Source organism: Vipera ursinii (assembly GCF_947247035.1).
Source record: "Vipera ursinii genome assembly, chromosome: 7".
NCBI lineage: Eukaryota > Metazoa > Chordata > Lepidosauria > Squamata > Viperidae > Vipera > Vipera ursinii.
This window is the reverse complement of record NC_139521.1, coordinates 51,701,267-51,723,357: the sequence shown is the minus strand read 5'-3', so window position 1 is coordinate 51,723,357 and position 22,091 is coordinate 51,701,267. Positions and strand designations below refer to the sequence as shown.

The window sequence follows — 22,091 nt, the reverse complement described above, 5'->3', positions numbered from 1 at the left end:
CAGGTCGCAGAGGACGGACTGAAGGCCACCACACTGCTTTGTGTGTGCGGCCCAGCGACATTCGATCTGGCCGAAAACCTGTTTGCGCCCACACCATTGGAATCCGTCTCCTATGCTGAACTGAAGAAGAAGCTCGGAGAACACTTCCAACCAAAGATGTCGGAGATTGCATGGCGCTACGCCTTCGAACAACGAATACAGCAGCCGGGAGAGACTGCATCCGAGTACATTGCGGTCTTGAGGTAGGCCACATGCCTGTGTTGATTTTCAGATGTTGAAGAGCGACTTCGAGACCAGCTCGTCTGCAGCCTCCGCAACAGAGAGCTGCAGCAGAAACTTTTTGCAAGAGAAGTCTTGTTGTTCGCCCGATGCCCAGAACGAAGTCATGGTGGTCGAAGCTGCCGGTGGAGCCGTCTGAATGATCCGGCCCGCCAGAATCATGCTACATGAAGAAGCTGTCCACCACGAGGACACAGAACTCACCGAGGATTCCGAAGAAGACACCAAAGTCGATAAGTTGCACAGACAACCCGAACAACAGCCCCGCAGCAGCAAGTAGCAAGAGACTTCTTACAAGGCAGATCTCTTGCCTAGATGTCCAGGTTGTGGCAGCCGCCACCAACGCTCGGACTGCAGGTTCCAGACAGCCATGTGCTGGGCCTGCAGAAAAACCGGCCACATCGCATCTGTTTGCAGAGGTCGCCAGCGGGACTGGCCATCGAATTGCCAGTCAGAAGATCCGACCAGGAGAGGTACCGGGGCCCTGGGGCCATTCAGTGTGGGGTTTTGCTCAAGCCGTAGTAGTGTCTGCCGTACTGGGGCCCAACGCCCCCTTAAACCAAAGTATAGACTCCAGGTGGAGCTGCAAGGGGTTCCCTGTGAGATGGAGCTGGACACAGGCTCTGCCGTTTCCATTATTTCACTGGACACATTTAATTGCGTGTGCAGTCTCAGTAGGAGATGGGCCAAGCTGAGGCCCTCTGACATACTTTTAACAGATTTCCAGAACACAAAAGTTGTAGTCAAGGGTGAAGCCACCTTGGCCATTAAATTTAAAGGGTTTGCAGGGCACCTGGATGTTGTTGTAGTAGGGGGGCAGAGAACGAGCCTAATTGGGCTTGATTGGTTTGATGCACTAGGCATCCAAGTAACCTGTATCAACCGGACACAAGTCGCAAGTCTAGCGTCAGTTTGCGAGGACTTCGCACATGTATTTGATTCAGCCCTAGGAACTTACACAGGCCCACCAATAGCATTTAAATTAGACCCAAACGTAGTGTCCGTCAGGATTAAGCCTCTCAGGGTCCCCTTTGCCCTGAAGCACAAAATAGACATGGAACTAGACAAGCTTGTGGAATAGGGTGTGTTGCAACCAGTAGATGGTGGAGAGTGGGAAACTCCTATTGTAACACCACTTAAAGCCAATGGGGAAGTCAGAATATGTGCAGACTACAAATGGATAATTAACTGGGCCCTTAAACAGCATGCATACCCAGTCCCGTGGTGAGCCACATCTTGGCATCTTTGCAGGGTGGCACCACTTTTGCAAAATTAGATTTGGCGCAGGCCTGTTGATGAGGCCATGGCTGCAGCACAGACAATTGTGACCCACAGGGGTCTTTCAGAGTAAAGTGCTTGCAATTTGGGGTCAGTGTAGCCCCGGGCATTTTTCAGGGAATCATGGAATGCACACTCAAAGGCATCCCGAGGGGGCTGCAAGTGGGTGACGGGGTGTGGGCCAGGAACTATGGGCATCAGGTCTCCTTTCTTATGAAGTGGGGCTGGAGGGTGGGCGAGTTGTCTGGCTGATCAGCTTAGAAAGCATTTCCCAGAATGGCCACAAAGTGAGAACTTCATCTCAAGTCCTTACCAAGTTCCACAAACCAGTAGCCAAGCCAACCCATGCATAGACTATGAAGGCTCACACAGCCCAAGCAACGAGGAGTTGGCCGTAGAGGAGGGGAGCCCGGACGTGCAACATGGGTCCCCTGATGGAGAAAGCCAACCTGATGGTTACAGCCTCTCTGCTGAACAAACTGACTCTGGGGTGGGCCAACCTGGAATGGCCAGCCAGAGAGCACCAAGCCAGCCTGAATCAATTGAACTGAGAGACACTGGTCTACCCAGCCTGGCGGGCAAGCTGGTAGGCCAGGACATGCCTGGGTCCCCCAGGTATTCCACAAGGCCACGCAAATCTCCTGCTTATTTGAAAGATTTTGTTCGGTAATAATAAAGCTATAATGTTGTATGTACCTTGTATTTAATGCTGACCTACAAGACTGTAATAGACAATGGAGCTATAACGTTGTAAGTACTTAATTGTGCTGCTAAGTGGAATCTATTCACATCAGTGTTAAGCCTTTGTAAGAGTATTGCTGTAATTATTTTCTATTATTGCTATAGTGTTGTTCGTTCTAAGGGGGGAGGGGTGTAATGTATTGGGCTTGCTGGTTAACACCACGTGGTAACGGCTGGTAGGTTGCTAGAGCAGGGAGCTAGCTAATGGCTCCCAGCATCTCAGACAAACCTTCTCCAGCACTGCTATTGGTTGCCCCTAGGCGGCAATAGGTTGCTTCAAACCTATTGGCTGCCTAGAGGCCAAGGTATAAATTGCTGCAGCTGCAGCCCTGTTCTCTAGTTCAGATCTTGCAAGCAATAAACCATGTTCTTTGCTGACTCACTCGCCTCGTCTTCATTCCTGCGCAACAAACCCAGTACACAACAGCAGCCTTTTTAGTCTTTTTAGATTTCTCAATAGCTTTCAGTACCATTGAGCATAGTATTTTTCTGGACTGGGATTGGACATTGGAGACCTTGTTATACAATGGTTTTGTTCTGTATTCAATTCAGTCTGTAGTAGTGAGGATGAGAAATCAGTCTGGTTTTATGGGGTGCCATAGGACTCCACTCTTCCCTGTTCTCTAGCATGTATATGAAGCTACCGTGTATGATCATCTTAAAGTTTGAAATATGAACTCCTTTCACCTATGATACTAACTTTACATTTCTACCCCAGGCTGGGTTTGTTGTAATTAGTTGTTTTACCCATTCCACATGCAGCATTCCATGCTAATGGTACTGGTCTTTTTGATATCTTTTGGTTTATATTCTACAAGCTAATTGAAGGCCGTCTCCAACATAAGCATGTTTGTGCTAGTTTTGGGGAATCCATGCTTTGAATGCCATTTATATAACACCACTCCTCTGACGTATGTTGTCACATAGTTTGTAATAAAGCATACGTACACTATATTTCTTCTCCATTTTGCTTTTCTGTGCAAGTTAGAATCCCCAACAACTGCATGGATAATAGTTTGAGCATTATCTTTATATAACAAGCATACTGAAATTAAGACATTATCACTCAAGACATTGAAAGAATCATGGTGTTGTGGCACTGAGTGTAATCCTCTTCTAAGAACAGCTAGTGCTTTTGTCACCAGGAAGATCTCTGAAATACTCTAGAATCTGTCTTAAATTTATTTGTCCATGTCCTTACTGTGGGTTACTATCATCTTGTATTAAAAACCACATAATAGAAGAGTGCTACTGTAGTTCTGTGTCCCCCATCCTGTCCCATCAGTATTTTCTTTTCAAGGCTGAATGTTCCCATTTCTCTCAGCATCTTCTCATAGTATTTGTTTGTATTTTTTTTAGTAAATCTATTCCAGTTCTTAAACAATGGAACATTATGCATAATACTAAAAATAGAGCTCCCAGGTGGACTTTTATCTTTGATAGATTTAAACCAGCTTAGCCTCTATTAGACTGTTGTATCATGAACTCTCAGAGTTAAGTTTTAAACACTAATTAAAATTAGTATTGTTCCATGATTTTAATACACATTATCAACACATAACTTACAGGTTAGAGGGTATACCTGAGGATTGAAATACATTGTGGAAGTACACTATCACTAAAATACAAATGTTTGCCTTTATTTAACTAGTTTGGCAGCATTTATAGAATATATTATTTCTGTGAAAAACATAATTGATCGATATGACAGGTTTTGTAGTCTTGGAAAACATTTTCCATAATATACATCTTAAAATGACGCAACTAATGTTGTCAGTTAAACTATTTTACAATAGTAATGGTAAACATAAATTCTTTTTGTTCGGACAGTTAAATTCAATGTTGGGACTTAAAACAGTGTTTTGATCTGTATAATAAGTAGATTGCCAGTTTGGGGGCTAAATGCTTTGTTATGTTGGAGAAAGTGCCAAGCTTTTGTGTATACAGGACCTCAGTTTCTTTTTCACTGATTCCTTGGGATTGGTTTCAGCAGGTAATGGTGCCTACAGTCAAATTTGATTTGTTTTCTGAATGGTGTGGAGAGTTTCCAGGTCTGAGCTGCTAGCATTGCTTGTAGAAGGGTGGAAAAACAGGTCAATAAAGCTCTCATTAAGATAAAAAATAGAAACTTTTGCTGAATAGGTATTATTGATGGAGATTTGTAGCACACAAGTTAATTTCCAGGAAATCTTGTAAAATTAAAACAAAAGAACCCTCCAAAATTAATGCTCTTTTGCTTAAGTGTATGCCCAGTCTTCTTTTGCCTTGAATCTTAACCTCATCTTTGATGTGATATACCCTAAAGATGCATTGAATAACAAAAACTAAATCGTTATAAACAGCTAACTTTTCATCATTTTTATACTCTGAATCTAGTGCCAAATATATCATCATAGCCTTTTTGTAGTACATTCTAATCTTTCTGTCTAGCAATTAGTGAGCTTGAATGTCAAATTAAGTTAAAATTAATGATAGAGGGAATCTTGTACTTATTAGCTTGAAACTGTCCTAACTGGTTGTGCATAGAGGAGCTTTCCAAATGTTGCAAATAGCTATAGATTAGGTATCACACGGTTGTGAAGATTAATGAATGGCCTTTTAGCTTGATAATTTAAAGCAATACCTAGTAATTAATTCTAAATTATCAGTTGCACATTTGCAAATACCTAAAGGGAAGTATAAAATTAAAGATAGGGTACACGTGAAATTCCCTTGGCTAACCTAATAGGCTTCAAGTTGTCGGTGCAGGTTTACAGCAACCGGAATTCATGTCATGCTCAGTTTGAGTGGTATTAGGGACCAGGATCTAATGCAGATAATGGTTAAAGCCATTAATTTTCTTTTTATTTTAAAGCATGAGACCAAAATAAACATGTTTTTTGTGTGAAACAATGGATGACATTATCCAGTTGTCTTGGCACAAAAAAATAAGGGTCATTTACCTTATTTATTTATTAATGTGAATAACAAATATATATTTTCCTCCATAAAAACTTAATATGCAATACAAATCATTTTCAGTGGATGCCAGATCTATTGAACAGATTTTGTATTTTTAAATACCTAACAATTGTGGCACAGATTTTTATGGATTAGAAAATATTTGAAGAATCAAATGATCAACCTGTCTTATGTCTTTAGGAATTCTGGAGAGCACTGTAGCAGTCTATCTTTGAATATAGAAAGCCAGGGATTCTAAGTTTTGTTTTCATATGGTTGGCAGAGAGTGAATTCTAAAGAACAATATTCAGTGGCAAAGATCACATCCCTAGAGAAGCATTTCTTCCAGGTTGTACTGCTTTCAGCTCATTTTCACAATCTTACAATTCCTGTCCAAAATACTAAGCAATTAAGGCTTCCAGCATTTCAACTGTGCTGTAGTCAATAAGCAGCAATGGCTAGAAGACAATCTCAGAGACAACTGTCACAATCTGTTGCTACAAATATTGATGAACCAACCTTTGCAAGACATTTACAGTATGTAAAATCTGATTTTGTAGCTACTGCTGTTTAGGATAGAAGTAATAGATATAAGGATTAGTAGTTTGAGCATAAGTTGTTTGCAATCATTTCATCTACTTTGAATATTGACCTGTACCTTGAGAGTTCTTCATGGAAAACTGGACTCGAGATCGTACATATTTTAACCTCAAATAATTCTAAAGACCTTGCCATTTTGTCCATTTTATAAGCATGCTGAAGAAAAATGAAAGCCGCCCTGAGTCTTCGGAGAAGGGCGGGATATAAATGGAATTAAAATAAAATAAATAAATAAATAAATAAATGTACTTTTACTAATAAAATGCTGGCTTTTACAGAAAAGACGTTCTGCAAGTTTTAACTTGTGATTTGTTCCTTTTTTATATATCCATTAAACAATACAATTTTACAGAAATTCAGGATAGAATATGTACCCTGTTACTGAATGAGAAGTTGTCCATGAATTTCCTTGTCAAAGCATATTGCCCTGAAACTCGTTTGCCTAAGAGAATATTTAAGGCTGCAGATACCAAGTTAGGTGATGAAAAACTCTGCAGGGCTTAGGTTAGCTCTTTGGGAAATGAATCTTAAAAAATTGAGCTATATATTTCTCAGTTCACTGCACCTTTGTCAAGATGAATGAAAAATATATATTGCTGACATAGATAAGAGAGAGTGAACAAAATGGAAAAATGCATGATAGCAACTAGGAGAAAATACTGATTCGCTTTTGGTTCAGGAAGAGCTGTTGTGAAATTCAGATCACTATAGATTTTATTTTACCATCATTTTCTTTGTTTTCTGTGATGTTGATGATGAAATTAAAACATAGGCTTCCTACCATCTTAACAATATTTTGTGTGCTACTAGTTAGATGAATTGTTATAGCAGTGTGGAAGTTTAAATTATATATAAAATAAGTATGATAGATATATGTTAAATATCCCGAGTATAAAAATACTCTATTATAATTTATATCTTACAGTGTTTATCTATATAGAATTTACTATATATAAAACAATGATGAAGTGGTAAGAATGTTAGAGTGAAATAGATAGAATTACCTGATATCAACTCAGTATTGGAAAAATAGCAGATCATTGAAACGTGACATGCCTGGAAACCTTTCTTAGAAAATGGTATACATTCTAATTCCCAATTGAAAAGGCAGAATTTGCTTCTCATAATTTTTTATCATTTCAAAATTGTCCTGTTCACAAAGAAATTAACAGTCAAAGGTTTACATTGGCAAAGGTATTCATGGTGACCTTGATAGGTAAAAACCTTGTTCAGAGTATGACCTAATGATCATGATTGTACATTGTACACAATGTACAAAAAATTTGTACAGACATGAAGATTTACAAATTAAAATGATTTTAACTCTGTTTTTGTCAGGATGGATAAAGGCTTGAATTTAGTAGGGAGGCATAAATGTTTTTGGCATGATAATTTATATAGGCCCAGCCTATCACAGAGGTAGTTCCTAATGTCTAATTTTTCTCAGATAGAAATTGTATATTTGAAATTATATGTATGTAGAATATGTATACTATACATTTGGATCTCTCTTTGAACTGTGATTGGCCTAATCAGCTCTTGATTGCAAGGTTGGTTATGCTGCCAACACAATTTGATGTTTTTCTGTCTCTTTAGTTTTGGTATTTCAGTACAATGTGTTTGCAGACTATGTGTTCAGTATCCATAGTTGAAATGTCAGCAGCAGCAAGAGACCTTGTGTTGCTATGCCTCTAGTGCTGAGATATAGTTCCTTTGAGTCATATTTACCTCAATCTCTCCCTTTTCTTTTCTTTGCTGCATAATAAGAATCCAGTTAATGATATTGCAGCTGTTAATAACCCCATAAAGTACCACCAACCATATAGGCAATGCCTGGACCAAGAAATGAACTCAGTTTCACTTTAAGGAAAGATCCAGTTGGAACTAAACAAATGGATTAATATTAAAACTTGTTGCCCTGCAGTAAATACATAAAAGGAATATAGTACAGGATGCTCATAAGTAGGTGTGGAAATGTGGCTGGCTAAGGTATGATATATGGCTTTTTCCAGCCCAAGTGCTTCTAGAATTGAACATTGATTTATTTTGAGGTAACTCTTATCTATATAAAAATAATACCGTAGTTAAGCGTTCAGTCTACAGAGTGATATGGGTTTATTTATATATTAAGTGTTTTTATTCTATCACTTGTGGTAGCTTGCAAATACAGTATCCATGAAACCATAAACTCACTCCATTAAAACTAGACCAAATTATATTAATTTCTATCTAACTGGTTTATATGGATACTGTGATAGGTACATACATTTACAATTACTCTGTAAACTTCTACATATTACTGGGGAAATATAGCAAGACGTAAATATTAAATATTTTAAAATTAAAACATTTCCATCTGCTCTGTTTTTAAAAGGTAACTTTTGAAATACATAAACAGAACCTTTCTCGGATGTTCAGGGAATATGAAGAGAAAGGAGACAAATGCTGCACTGCTGGTCCATCATCCATTATTAGAACAATTTCAGGTATTAGTAAAGAAGGTGAAGTTACAGAGAAGCTCCATCATCTTGAAAAAAAAGAAGCTGACACTTCTTCAGTTGATACTGACAACAGAAGCATGAACAATAGTGTTTTGAAAGATGAAAGCAGATTATCTGATTTTGATGAACACAATAATTCAGAAACAAACAAAGAAAAAACCGAAACAGAAAATATTCAGAGACCTCTTGATTTAAATGGAGCACCTAGTTTAGATCTTCCCCTACAAGCCAAAATTACAAAACAGAGCTTAGACTGTACTGCTGAAATTACTGGAATAAACCATGAAGAAAAAGGAATATGTACCACTGATTCACAATCACCTTTAGAAAATGTTGAAACACTAGAAAGTCCAGAAATGTTAGGAAATGTAACACCAGAAGTGTATGTGGAGGAGGATGAAGATTTTGTTGATTTAAAAGAGGAGACTAATCTGGCACTTACATCAGAACAATGTGTTCCAAAACCCATTGAGGATCATGACTTGTGCGATAGCCAGGTAACCTCAATTATACAGCAGTGCACTGCTTCAAAAGAACCTGTTTCAATAGAAGTAGTTCCTGAAACTGTTGAAGGATCAGTGGAAACAGAACAGCCGGATGGCTTGCCAGAAATCAGTTGTCCTGAAATAAACAGAGCTCAGTCAACTTCAGACAATGAGAATAACCTTGATGACAAAAATACTAATCAACCCCAAACCAAGACAGTTGTAGATAGCACACAACCACAGACTTCAGAAGCAATAATTGCTTCAGATAAGAAAATTGCCAGACTTGATGTTTCCAGCATTGCATCAGATACCGAAAGATTAGAATTAAAACCCCATGCAAATCCAGAAGTAAATCAATCTCCTAGAGCCATTACTGAGGTAGGTTTTGCACTACTCTCTTCTTAAGTTAAAAATATTTACCAGATGGCATGATTGTGTGTATGTTTGTGTGTGAATGTCTGTCTACTTAGCTAACTTTTTATAGCAGTTATAATTAAGAATGTTTACAGATTTATAAAGTGACCTAAATAGGTTAGATGTTTTAACTGCAAATATTATAAAGCTAAGATTAAAATGTTACATAGGTTTCTGTATAATTGTGTTTAATAATTTAGAACTAGAGTGTATGCAAGATTTGCATCACTTATGCTTTATTCCTAATTAAAGTGATGTTCCTAAGTGCTTCCCTCCTGCAGAAATACCTTCCAATGGATAATCATCAAGTTACATCACAGTTCCTCAAAGGAGGAAAATCACAGGCAGCAGCAATATATGCACCCTATGTGGTAAGGTCTAGCTGCTGCTTATTCTTGTCTTGGTTGGCAGAGATGGTGGCATAGTTGCTAAGTAGTATATAGAATTGATATGATTTTTACCTATTTAAGCACAGTCCTCAAATAATTATGACTTTATAACATTAGTATTGACCATATCATACCTTCTAGAGCAGGGGTGTCAAACTGCCAGCTTGCGAGCTGGACGCGTCATCTGGAAGCCGTGCCCACCCCATTGCCGGCAATGGCAAAACTCTCCCAATACGTTGTGTGACGTCACATGTTGTGAGTTTGACATATCTGTTCTAGAGTATGAACAGCTTTTCCTGTTAGATATCTGCTTTTCCTGGAATTAGATATATAAGGCTCAGATGAAACTTTCAGTGTGATCTTCAGCTTGATTTATATCTCTCAATATATATTGTTTACGAAGACATCTAGGCAGTATGATTCATCACATCAAAATGTAGTAACTCCTGCAGATGGACAGAGGAAGGATTCTAGATCTACCATGTTCCGTATTCCTGAATTCCAATGGTCTCAAATGCATCAACGCTTGCTTACAGATCTCCTCTTTTCAATAGAAACAGATGTACAAATGTGGAGAAGGTAATGTCTATGAAATCTTAGACAGTTTACATAGTATAAGCAAAATCTGTAAAATTGTATCCTAATTAGAAAAAAAATCCAATTATATTTTAAAATGGATGAATTGTAATATATAACTCAGTTCTCAAAGTTGAATTGGAGCCTTTTGTAACCAAGTTGCATTAGCATCTTCTGAAATGCTTGATTGAATAATGTTTTCATATAATACAAAGATTGTTCAGAATCAAGAATTGCATTGCATTAAAAATATACTCTTTCTATACGTTTTTTCCTTGTGATTTTATTTTATTTGAACAGGAAAATGCTTCTTCAAAACCCAAATTTGTAAGCTGCTTTTTCCCCCTTTCAAACTTGTTCTATTTTACTGAAACACTATGGTTCTTTTTTTAAAATGAGATTCAGCAACATCCAGAATTACTGAAAAGAAGTTGCCTTGCGCAAGACATTCCCTTGAGCATTTGGGTGTTATTTTAAAAAAAGAATCAAATATTGGAAAATGACGAATATATGTAGTTTGGGTTTAGGATGACGGTGAAGGTTTGTTCTCTGAGTTTGTGGGTTGGTTTCCGAACATTTTGTTACCAGGCTAGGTAACATCTTCAAATGCCGCTGAAGATGTTACCTAGCCTGGCAATGAAACATTCAGAAACCAACTCACAAACTTGGAGAACAAACCTTCACCCTCATTAGAAAATGATTTTGTAAGATATATAGATGAATAAAAAGGACTATTGTCTAACTGTCCAGTCTGAACTTACCATCCTTATCATGTCTATGGAGATTCTCAGTCATCGAGGTCATGGTTGTCCCAAAGGTGCTTTTCCAAAAGGCAGCTGGATTTTGTTTTTCTTGAAGATGTTTTGCTTCTCATCGAAGAAGCTTTTTCAGTTCTGAGTGTGAACACTCAGATGAACACTCATAACTGAAGGAGCTTCTTGGATAAGAAATGAAATATCTTCAGGGAAAAACAAAGTACAATTGCCTTTTGGAAAAGTACCTTTGGGATACCCAAAGTTTTAGTCTATTGTTTTAGTCTATTGATTGACTGAAATGAAAATGTATTAAATCACATGCAGTGAATACTTTGGTGAAATAGAAGGAATTTATTGCATCCATTTGTTGTAACAGGAATTAAATTTCTTTATGCTTTCTATTTTTATAACTTTTGGCTTAGAGAGTGAAGTGTGCAATATCATTATAAGTTACTGGTTTCCTCTTAGGAGGAATGATTTCAGATCCACTTTATTAATTTATTTTATCAAATTTAAACACCACCCAGTTCACTGTCTAAGTGACCCCCCAAGGGAAACTTATTCTGATAATTTATTCAGTGTCTTTTGCAGATATTAAATAATTGGGGTTCCTAATAATAAATATTCACCACATACTTAAACATAGTTTCTAGAGTTCTATGTTCTAGAGAAAATTAGAAAGATAAGGAGAGGGATTTTCAAGTTAAGAAGAAGATGCATTGGTAACTAAAAACTAATAAATAAATAAATAAATAAATAAATAAATAAATAAATAACTTAGAATGCTGATGTGTGATTTTTGGCTGCAGGAGAAATTTCTGGTGGATGTAAGTAAATAATATTTCAATAAATAAGTACTTTGTAACATTGCAAGAGAAAATACATATATCCTGTATATTTTATTTTGGAGCAGTCATTCTACCAAGACTGTGATGGACTTCGTGAACAGCAGTGATAATGTCATCTTTGTACATAACACGATTCATCTTGTCTCTCAAGTGATGGACAATATGATTATGGCTTGTGGTGGCATATTACCTTTGCTTTCAGCTGCTACATCTACTACGGTAAGAAATCCAATTTCCAATACATAAGTGATGCTTTGTGTCTTTGTGCATTGGATTATACTAAACTAAAATTATGCTCAAGTGTGCTTGCTTATGGCTCTGCTGCAGGGGGGGGGAATTTGTTCTGTGAGCCAACACTAAAAAACTGAATTATGTGACATTGACTTCATTTTGCCTTTCTTTTCACTGAGTGAAAAAGGATAAATGAAAACATTCTCTCAGATCCAATCTAAGTTTATTAAAGATGAGGTACTTGGAATCAGTCTGTTTCTTTCCCCTTCTTGCCCATATGTGCTCATGTTCTATAGTATCATCCAGAGGCATATGTAAGGAGGGCAAAAGGGTAAGATGACAGTTGCAACCATGTGAATGAAGCACTGCCATTTGTATATGTTTATGACATATCAATTTATCATCTGTGCATATAGCTTCTTCCAAGCCCAGGAAACAATTTTTGAAGGGGATACCAGATTGGAGTGGTAGCCTGTTTTGTGTTTTCGGCACTTCTAATCTTTTTGCTGTTAAAAGTTTATCATAAATGCAATTTTTGCTTTACTAATGAAGTCTATCATAGAATAAAATAATTTGGAACATTTCATAATTAGTTTAATGCATGATTCACAATTTTTTGAACCAGATTGCCAGTTAAAGAATAACATATGCATTTATTCATACACCTTCGCTCTCATATGTTATCCCTTTCCCTTATTCTCAAAAGTCCCATAGGGACACCATGACTTTGATGCAGTTCCTTAGCCTATATATAACAGGGCACCATGACTGTCAGCTCAAAACAATAATGTGTGATGTGCTGTCATAAATTTCCTTTCTGGGGAATAGGCAGTCACACTAGGAATTACAGAGGGTTTTGGAAGTAACAGACATGGAACTTTTGTATCCAGGAAAGGGCTAAAGGGAACAAGATTCTCTGTGCTGTTGTGTCAATCATTGTTCACTAGACTACTAATGTTTGGAAACTACAATCACATTCTGGCATGTATTTTTTTACAATTTGCTGAAATATTTGTCGATTTTATTTCTATTTCAGATTTTTCTCTGTAGTAATTTAAAGTTTGTTTGTTATGATACCTAGACAGTCAAGTTCACTTAATGTTATACTTGTTTCTTCATAGAACCAATTCTGAAATAGTTTTATATTATTTATAAACAATATAAATTATTTATAATTATTTAGTCTAGTGATTAAGACACAAAGCTAGAACCAAGAGAATATAGCATGAAAGCTAGCTAGGTGACTTTAGATCAATTACTCTATTTCAGCCCAAAAGGTCAGGCTCAGACAACAAGCCAATTGGCCAATTCCTTCAACACACAGTTGATTAAAAAATTCTTTGGGAAAATAGAGATCATCCTGTTCCAACAGTAATTGGGACCAATGTTTATTATTCATATTGTCATTATTTCCTAGATTGTTGGACAAATGAATTCAAACATCAATTCCATGTATACAGCTAGTCCTCATTTAGCAACCAGAATTGGGACCAGTAACTTGGTTGCTAAATGACATAGCAACTATGGAAAATAATTTGATTGTGACTGCTTACAATTTTATTGTACCTTCCCCTTTTCCCCACTGTCTCATCCTTTGGAATGCTTACCCTAGTACTGGGATAACTAGCAAAAAGGGAATTAATGTTTGTGTTTATATTCATTGGAGAGGAAAGGATTACAAGAAAGTAAGGAAGCACACAATGGGGAATATGCATTGAAAGGAATGTACTAGCACCATCTAGTGTAAAGGGTTCCTGATTATAGCATTTAGTAGCTTCGTTATTATAGTTTCGTTATTGTTGTAACTTCAAATACTTGCTCGCTGAGGCAGTTGCTAAGTGAGATCTACCTGATAAACAACCATAGTGACATTGGACTAGGGCAGGGGTCGGCAACCTTGGCTCTTTTATGACTCGTGGACTTCAACTCCCAGAATTCCGGAGCCAGCCATGCTGGCTCAGGAATTCTGGGAGTTGAAGTCCAAGAGTCATAAAAGAGGCAAGGTTGCCTACCTCTGGACTAGGGTAATTTAGGAAAGCATATAAAAATAAATAAATATTTTCCATTTTCCAGCATGAATTGGAAAGCATTGAGCCAACTCAAGGATTATCAGTGGAAGCTTCCATAGCATTCCTTCAAAGATTAATTAGCCTTGTGGATGTATTGATCTTTGCAAGTTCCCTTGGATTTACTGAAATTGAGTCAGAGAAAAATATGTCATCTGGTGGAATTTTAAGGCAATGTCTTCGACTTGGTAAGCAAATAGTTGTCTAGCATTGACATGTTTTTTATCTTTGATAAATTATCTTTAATATATTCACAAAGAAAATTCCTGTCAAACTTATAATGCTCCTGTATCTGTCTAGAGATCTAATGGCCATTTATATAAAAAAGGCTGACTGGAGAAAAGTTCTGCAGAGTGGAAAAGGAATTATTTCTTCCTTTCTAGAAGGAATTGGAAATTCTTGAGTCTTATGTACAAAACATTCTAGAATAGCCAATGTTCTAGGGATAATTAGTGTATTTCTGCAACTAAATGGTCCAGAACCATATAATGTTCTACATGCTTTGTGACAACATTTTGTCTTTATCTTTAGGTTAGTTATGTTTATTTGCTGGTTGTATTTGAAATTCAGCAGTCCCTAAAATATATCCTTTCATTTTAGTATGTGCGATAGCCGTCAGAAATTGTTTGGAATGTCAGCAACAGCATATGTTAATGAAGACTAGTGGAGAAAATGTTAAACATCAGAAAACAATACAAAGCCTTATAGCCTCAGGAAGGACTGGAGCAAAGGCAAGTGGGTTTTTTTAAGTTAATGGTGGCAAATGATGATTTTTTTCCTCTGTATCCTGATGAGTACATTTATGTGACTTTTTTATATTAATGTAGGTATGAAAAACCAAGTATGGTTGTTTAATTACCTAGACATTTATTTTAAATTGTATGTAATAACATATAAATGCTGACACCTTTCAGGAAGAAATATGTATCAAATATAAGTTGGCAGTGACCTCAGATATCTTCCTTCCTTCCTTCCTTCCTTCCTTCCTTCCTTCCTTCCTTCCTTCCTTCCTTCCTTCCTTCCTTCCTCCCTCCCTCCCTCCCTCCCTCCCTCCCTCCCTCCCTGTTTCTTCCTTCTTTCTTCCTTCCCCAAGCTGGCTTAGGAATTCTGGGAGTTGAAGTCCATGAGTCATAAAAGAGCCAAGGTTGCCTACCCCTTCCCTGGGCGAACAAATGAGGGATCGAGTGGTTGAGAAGCTGCTGTGGAATGTTAAAATTGAGGATCGTGTGACTATAGCAATAGCCGAGCTACTGAAGTAGTTTTAACTTCTCCAAATTTCATTTTCTCAGGAGTAATGGATTGTGGCATTCTGTAGGTTAGCCCATTTGAGGTACATTTGTGGACAAGATTTTGCCCTATGATGCACCATTTTGCCCAGCTAAAGATCACAGGCACAAGAGTTTTCAAACCTTATATAAATATTTGAAAAACTACAATGTAACTGATTTTTCATCAGATATAGATAAGATCTATAGATAAATCTTCCAAATGAAATAATATTTGCCCCCTTTTTCTTTTGAACAGAATCCAGTTGATATTGTAACTGGAGGTATGTCTCCAATAAGAGACCTTGAGAGGCTTCTACAGGATATGGATATTAATCGGCTCCGTGCAGTGGTATTCAGAGATATAGTGAGCAATTTTTCCTACTTCTTTTTTAAAAATAATCATGTATAGTTATTAAACTTATGCACCATTCCATAATACCAAAATCTAACAGTAGATGTACAAGAATTGTAAAATACTACGGAAATAGCAAATCAGGAATTGAGATCATGTAAAAAGCTTAAGTTTATATTAACAGTTGTTTCTGCAGGTGGCTTCAATTTTGTGAATATTTTTTTTTAATTGGAATGTATTAAAGACCAGAATGTTATCACTGTGTTCCTGGAATAGTTGAGCCATCAGGACAACACAAGTTCTTTCTATTTAAAAAATAGGACTGGAATGAGTTCAAATGATTTTTAGTACATCACCAATAGATGTCAATGGCAGTAGAATATTTCCCAATGTCAATAGAATTCTGAAGTTGTAGATGTTTTATTTCATTCAAATATAAAACTAGAATAATATCAATTGCCTAGATTAGAACGTTTCTACATGAGAGGAAGTCTCTGTGTAACACAATATTCAAAGTTATAAAACAAAATGTTTTGCTATTTTATCAACATATGCGATTAGCAAAGATCAGGATTTAGTCCAGGATTAAGTGAATAAAAATGCAGAGTTCTAAACGTGCTTCTGCAAATTTTAAAAGAGCTCCTCTGAATTCCACTGCTAGTGCTGGTAAAGAGTCTTTTCTTATATTCTCATCATAACATATTATGGGGAGCTCTTTGAAAGACTTGTGGTAAGCTGTTTTATCAAGCAACAGATTTGAATGAATACTTTGCTTCCCAAAGAATCACTCCATGTGATTCACACAGCCCTAATAAATAAATTCCTTTGATTTTTTTTGTAATTATTTAGGAAATTATTTTGTGGTAATAATATATAATTCAGGTCTTAGCGTATGACAAAATAATTTCTATATGTTTTTGGTTTTTTAGGAGGACAGTAAGCAAGCACAGTTCTTGGCTTTGGCTGTAGTATATTTTATCTCTGTACTCATGGTATCAAAATACAGGGATATCTTGGAACCTCAAGATGAACGGAGGCAATTTCAACCTACTCAGTCACCCAAAATAGGTTAGTATTGTAGCACCTGGAAATATACTTTATTGATCAGAGTAGGATATTCATAATATTATAAATTTCTGCAACTTGAAGACATGTGTCTTCAATTCCTAGAATTCTTAGCATTTGCCATGCTTACTGGAGAATTCAAACTGGGAGTTGAGATCCATTCCTCTTAACATTGCTGAGGTTGGGGAATACTCTTAAAAACATTAGCAGGCCATACAGATCAGTTTGCAAACTACTATTCAGTAAATATATTCATACAGTGTACAATATGTGTGTGTGTGTGTGTGTGTGTGTATGTGTATATGTATATGATTGTTCTATTCATTTATATAATGGGGGCATAATGGTGAATATTTTTATTTTTAGATTAGGTTCTATTCAAAATAATCTTTGTTAACATTCTGAATAATTCATTGATCTATGATACTTGTTTTGATTATGAAAAATGATATTAGCAACATAGACTTTCATATGTGTACTTTAAAAATATGAATTGAAAGATTACATTTAATCTGCCACTTGAAAATTGATATCAAAAACTTCTGAATATTACTTCTAAATATGAAGTTAGTTTATTAGACCTCAGAGATTCTTGGAACTGATCATCCAAAGTTTATTTTTCAAACAAGTTTTGCTTACTGTCCAGAACATTATTTTTAATATTTCATTTAATGCAAGTTTAATAGATAAAAATATATTAGTAATAAACACAAAATAGGATCAATGTTCTTCAGAAATTAATTGGATGATATCTTATGTTCATACTTTGATATAAATTACAATCAAGTGCAACAATGTGTTTAGCTGAAGGATAAATTGATCATTTCAAGTAGAAAAATAGACTGGAATAGACAGATTCGTGCATTGATTTATTAGTACGTTTTTGCTTGTAGGTAAAGAGTCCTGCTGTTTTTGCTTGTATGATTTGTATGACTGGAAAATTCAAAGTTGCAAAGTTCCGGATAATTACTAGATGGCAGGAAAGAGATGTAGAAGCCATCAACATACTTCCCAAATAGGATGATTCTGCTGGAAATTAGCTTTATAAGAATAGCAAGATTGGATGGAATCTGAAACAATTTTCCACCAGTTATAGCAGACCTGATATTCTGTACATTATAGCCTTAAATGTTTTCTAGATTCACTATGTTCTTTTTTGACAAGCTGTAGCTTATCTACATAACCAGTTCCTTTTCACCCCTAGTATCTGATAAGTAAAGAGACCTCATAAGTATTATAAATGCAATGTAATTTTAATTGCTCTAGCATAGAATCAATTTGGAATTCTTAGTTACAGTAACCTCTAGTATTGTCTATATGATGAATTAAGAATGGGAATCTTTAAGAACAGGTATTTGTTGTAATTTTTGTTAAGATAGCAGTTGTTTATAAAATAATCTCATCACTTTTAAAAATTCTGATGTTTTATACTATATCCTATTTATTTCTCAAGATAAGGAAGAACAATCTGAAGCTATTACCATTTTAAGTCAGGAACCTGCCAAGGAGTCAGAAAGTGTGACGTCTGCACAAAGAACGGATTCGGGAATTCAGGAGAAAGCACATTCTGGATCAGGGCACAATTCTGAGAAGGTTACTGAACCAGAAAGACAGAGTATAAGTACAGGTCCAGATGCAATCAGTGAAATATTATGTACTCTTTCTTCAGAAGTTAATAAATCTCAAGAAAATAAAAATGAAGTACATAATGAGGTAGATGGTAAAACTGCATCCTCTATGCAAACTGCAAAAAACGTCAATGTAAAAGACATCCTAAGAAGTTTGGTCAGTGCTCCTGCAGATGGGGCCACGGTGGACCCTGCTGTTCTTCCACCTGTTTTTCTTGGAGTCCTTGGTGATGGTGCCTCTGCACAACCAATACAATTCCAATCCTTTGACAGGTAAGGATGATTAAACCTTGACCTATATAAAATAACATATAAAATAACTTTAATTTTTAAAAATATTTTCCCTGCAAATATATTTTATAAATCTAAAAGGATAGTATAGACAGTCCTCGACTTAACGACTGCAATTGAGCCCAAAAATTCAGTTGCTAGGTGAGACAGTTGTTTAGTGAATTTTGTCCCATTTTATGATCTTTCTTGCCATAGTTCTTAAGTGAATCACTACAGTTGTTAAATTGGTAACGCGGTTTTTAAGTGAATCTGGCTTCCCCATTGACTTTGCTTGTCAGAAGATTGCAAACATGACCACATGACCCCAAGACACTGCAGCCTCATAAATATGAATCAGTTGCCAAGTGTCTGAATTTTTATCATCTAACCATGGGGATGCTGCAAGTCATAGGTGTAAAAAATGGTCATAAGTCACTTTTTCAGAATTGTTGTAACTGAACTGTCACTAAATGAATGGTTATAAGTTGAGGACTACCTCTAACTTAAAGATAAAACACATAAAAATGTTAATTATTAATTAGCAATATGTGTTACATAGTGAAGATTATTTAATAAATAATTTTAGAATCCAAATCACCAAGATATACTTAAGAAATATTGCCAACTTTTAAGTAAAGCAATCATAGAATAACAGTAAAACTATTTGGATTGAGATTCCATATTGTGGTATTAAATGCAAATAATTTAGCCATAATGCTAAAATGTTAAACCAGCAAAAATAAGTTTTAAAAAGTAAGCTTTTGCAGATGGTAGAAAGGAAAGTCAGCATTTGTTCAGGTTTTTTTCAGGATTGCTTTGTGCTGTTTTTGCATTACAGGAACAAATTCAGAATTAAAAAGCATAAGCATACATTTATATTGTTGCGATTTAAGAAGACCAAATAATGACATAAAAGATAGTATCATTTTTTATGCCAGACTGCATGTGATTTATTTTCAAAACTTTATTAGAATAAAAGGACACTAAGAGTGTAGATTGAAAGATATATAATTGCTAGGGAAGAACTGCAAGAAAAGGAATTTCATGAGAAGGTGTATGCATCTCTGGGTCATAATTTACTATATAATGAATAGGTATACTAGTAAGGTGAATTTTAATGCCATGTATTGCTCTACCATAGCGCACGCATCATTCTATTCCACATTCAATGTATATTTGTAGTTAGCATCTAGGATTGTTAATTCTTTGATAATATAATTTAACTGACAATTAACAATTAATTAAATTAATCTCTGTCACATGCATTCTATACTTTGTATTAGTCAATTAATAGAAGTGCAGAAGTCCCCAACCTTTTGGGCACCAGGGACCAGTTATGTGGAGAGAGGTTTTTCCGCGGACCGGAGAGGGTGTGGTTTTGTGTGCTGCCTGCATCCTGCAGATGGGGCTTTGCTTGTTTGTGAGGACCAGTTGCTGGCCTGCCACAGCCCAGTACTGGTCCATGGACTTGGGGTTGGGGACTCCTCCATTAGTGAGATGGGCGACATATAAATTTAACACATAAAATAAAAATTAGTTACTATCATATTGTCTCAAAGATACAGTGAATGAATTGTATACATGTAGTGTTTGTGAAAGGAAAAAATAACCATAAAACTGAAAATCTTTGCATGACTAAAGTTGTTTTTTAATGCTCAATTGTTCAATTTTATTCATTCGAGCTAAAACAAACTAGGTTTCATTAAAATAAACTATATTCTTGGCTTTATACAGGAATGTGAATTTGCTTACTTAGCTTCTAAATTTCCAGTTATTATGCAGATTGAAGAAAGTGATGAAAATTAATTTGAATGCATTAGTGAATACAAAATATAATGTTGGTGCATTAAAGGAGCAAAAACTAAAACCAACACTTTGTAAAATGGATTTTCTTGTAAGAGTTTAACATGTTATAGAAACTTGTCCCATTGTCTGCTCTCATTTTTACCCCCAGTATTTATTTATTTGTGTGTGTGTGTGCTTGCGCATGTGCTACAGTTTTAGGTTGATTATGGGTAATGGGTTATGACCTGTTGTTCAGAAAACGAACTGGGTTTTATCTCCAGGGACATCACAATACTAACGTTACAATTGGAAACTTGGAGCAAGCTGGCTTCAGGATGCTCTATGGAACTTAAGTGTATCTGGTTTATATTTAACGTATTGTCTAATGTGGGACACAGGGCTTTGTTAATTAATTTTTGGGGTTGGGGGGAAGAAACCTTGTTAATATTTTTTCCTATGTAGCAGTTTAACAGAAAAGTATCTCTCAGAATTTCAAAGCATCTCTCTGATCCTACATTTATCTCAGGAATGTTGTGTCAGAAATCAAAACTCTCCTCATATTTTAAGGATTATCAACTTTTCAGCCATTGCTGGAGAATATACAGTAACAGCTACGTGAGTGAGACCTAGCTGAAAGGCTGGCAGGTTGTGGATTTCTGCAAACAAGAAGATGATGTGTGCTTTTTCCCATACACCAAACTACTCTTTTATCTTACATGGAGATCCAATCTGGTGATTAGTGGGTGCCAGGGATCTATCTTGATAAAAGTTCAAGGCCTGGTCTGGCTTTTTCGTTAAGGAAGTAGAGACAGTGAATTGGCAGACTATTTGCAGTATTTATTTTCTATAATCTACCAGGAGCCAAAATACTATTTTATTTCATTTTTTACAGTAGAAATGTTAGGAATTATCTAATGTCCCGTTGAATAAAATAAAGTAAGCAAAGTTGTCTGTGGTATAGCTATTAAAAGTACTGAAATATGATCTTACATTTTTCAGTCATAAAAAAGAGTAGTAGAAATAGTTGTTCTTTGCAGTGAAATTTAGATTTGAAGGCAAACCTTTTCCTATTTTTAAGGTATTTCAGAGTTTTTGCAATGATTTTATGTAAGTGTGGTTATATATTTATCTTTCTAACATACGAGGTCATCTGTCAAATATGCAAATTAACTGAATTATGAGAATGTAGTTGTATTACTTCAGTAGTCATCAGTTTTGAAAAAAATAGATGAAATAAATAATGTAAGCAGTGCAGACGTTTTAATTATTGGCTTAAAAGTGGGTACTTGGCAACCTGCCCACACTTATGGCCACATCTGCCTATCTCCCCCCATCTAAGCCTTTTGGCTTTCTGTTGGCCTGCACTCACTCTCCCAGGTGACCTTCGCCATCTTCTTGCTACCACCGCATGTTTGTCCTGGATGATGGACAAGGCTGGGCTTGGCTTCAGCTTTGAAAAAAAAAGCCAAAAGAATTCCCATAGCCACAGGGCCTAAAAGTGCCTTTGGTTTTTGTTTTACATTATTCAGTTGCTTAATAATGGGTTCATATCTGTTAATTAATGAACAACTACTTGACTTGGGATGTTAAGTAGAGCTTGCAGGGTTCCAAATATTC

The 22,091-nt window shown here is 36.1% G+C and overlaps 1 protein-coding gene across 2 annotated transcripts in view; it reads left to right on the top strand.

Annotated features, from left to right (window-relative positions):
- The window catches only part of LRBA (LPS responsive beige-like anchor protein), a 370,314-nt gene that overhangs the window by 70,362 nt on the left and 277,861 nt on the right, over positions 1-22,091 (top strand). The window contains exons 23-30 of one of the 2 annotated variants that reach the window (XM_083367801.1): positions 8,213-9,205; positions 10,034-10,209; positions 11,875-12,028; positions 14,114-14,294; positions 14,707-14,837; positions 15,631-15,738; positions 16,656-16,794; positions 18,245-18,692. In XM_083367801.1, the coding sequence (XP_083223927.1) occupies positions 8,213-9,205; positions 10,034-10,209; positions 11,875-12,028; positions 14,114-14,294; positions 14,707-14,837; positions 15,631-15,738; positions 16,656-16,794; positions 18,245-18,692 (2,330 nt within the window). Of the gene's footprint in view, positions 1-8,212; positions 9,206-10,033; positions 10,210-11,874; positions 12,029-14,113; positions 14,295-14,706; positions 14,842-15,630; positions 15,739-16,655; positions 16,795-18,244; positions 18,693-22,091 lie in introns of both variants that reach the window. The other variant, XM_083367800.1, reaches the window with a different exon arrangement.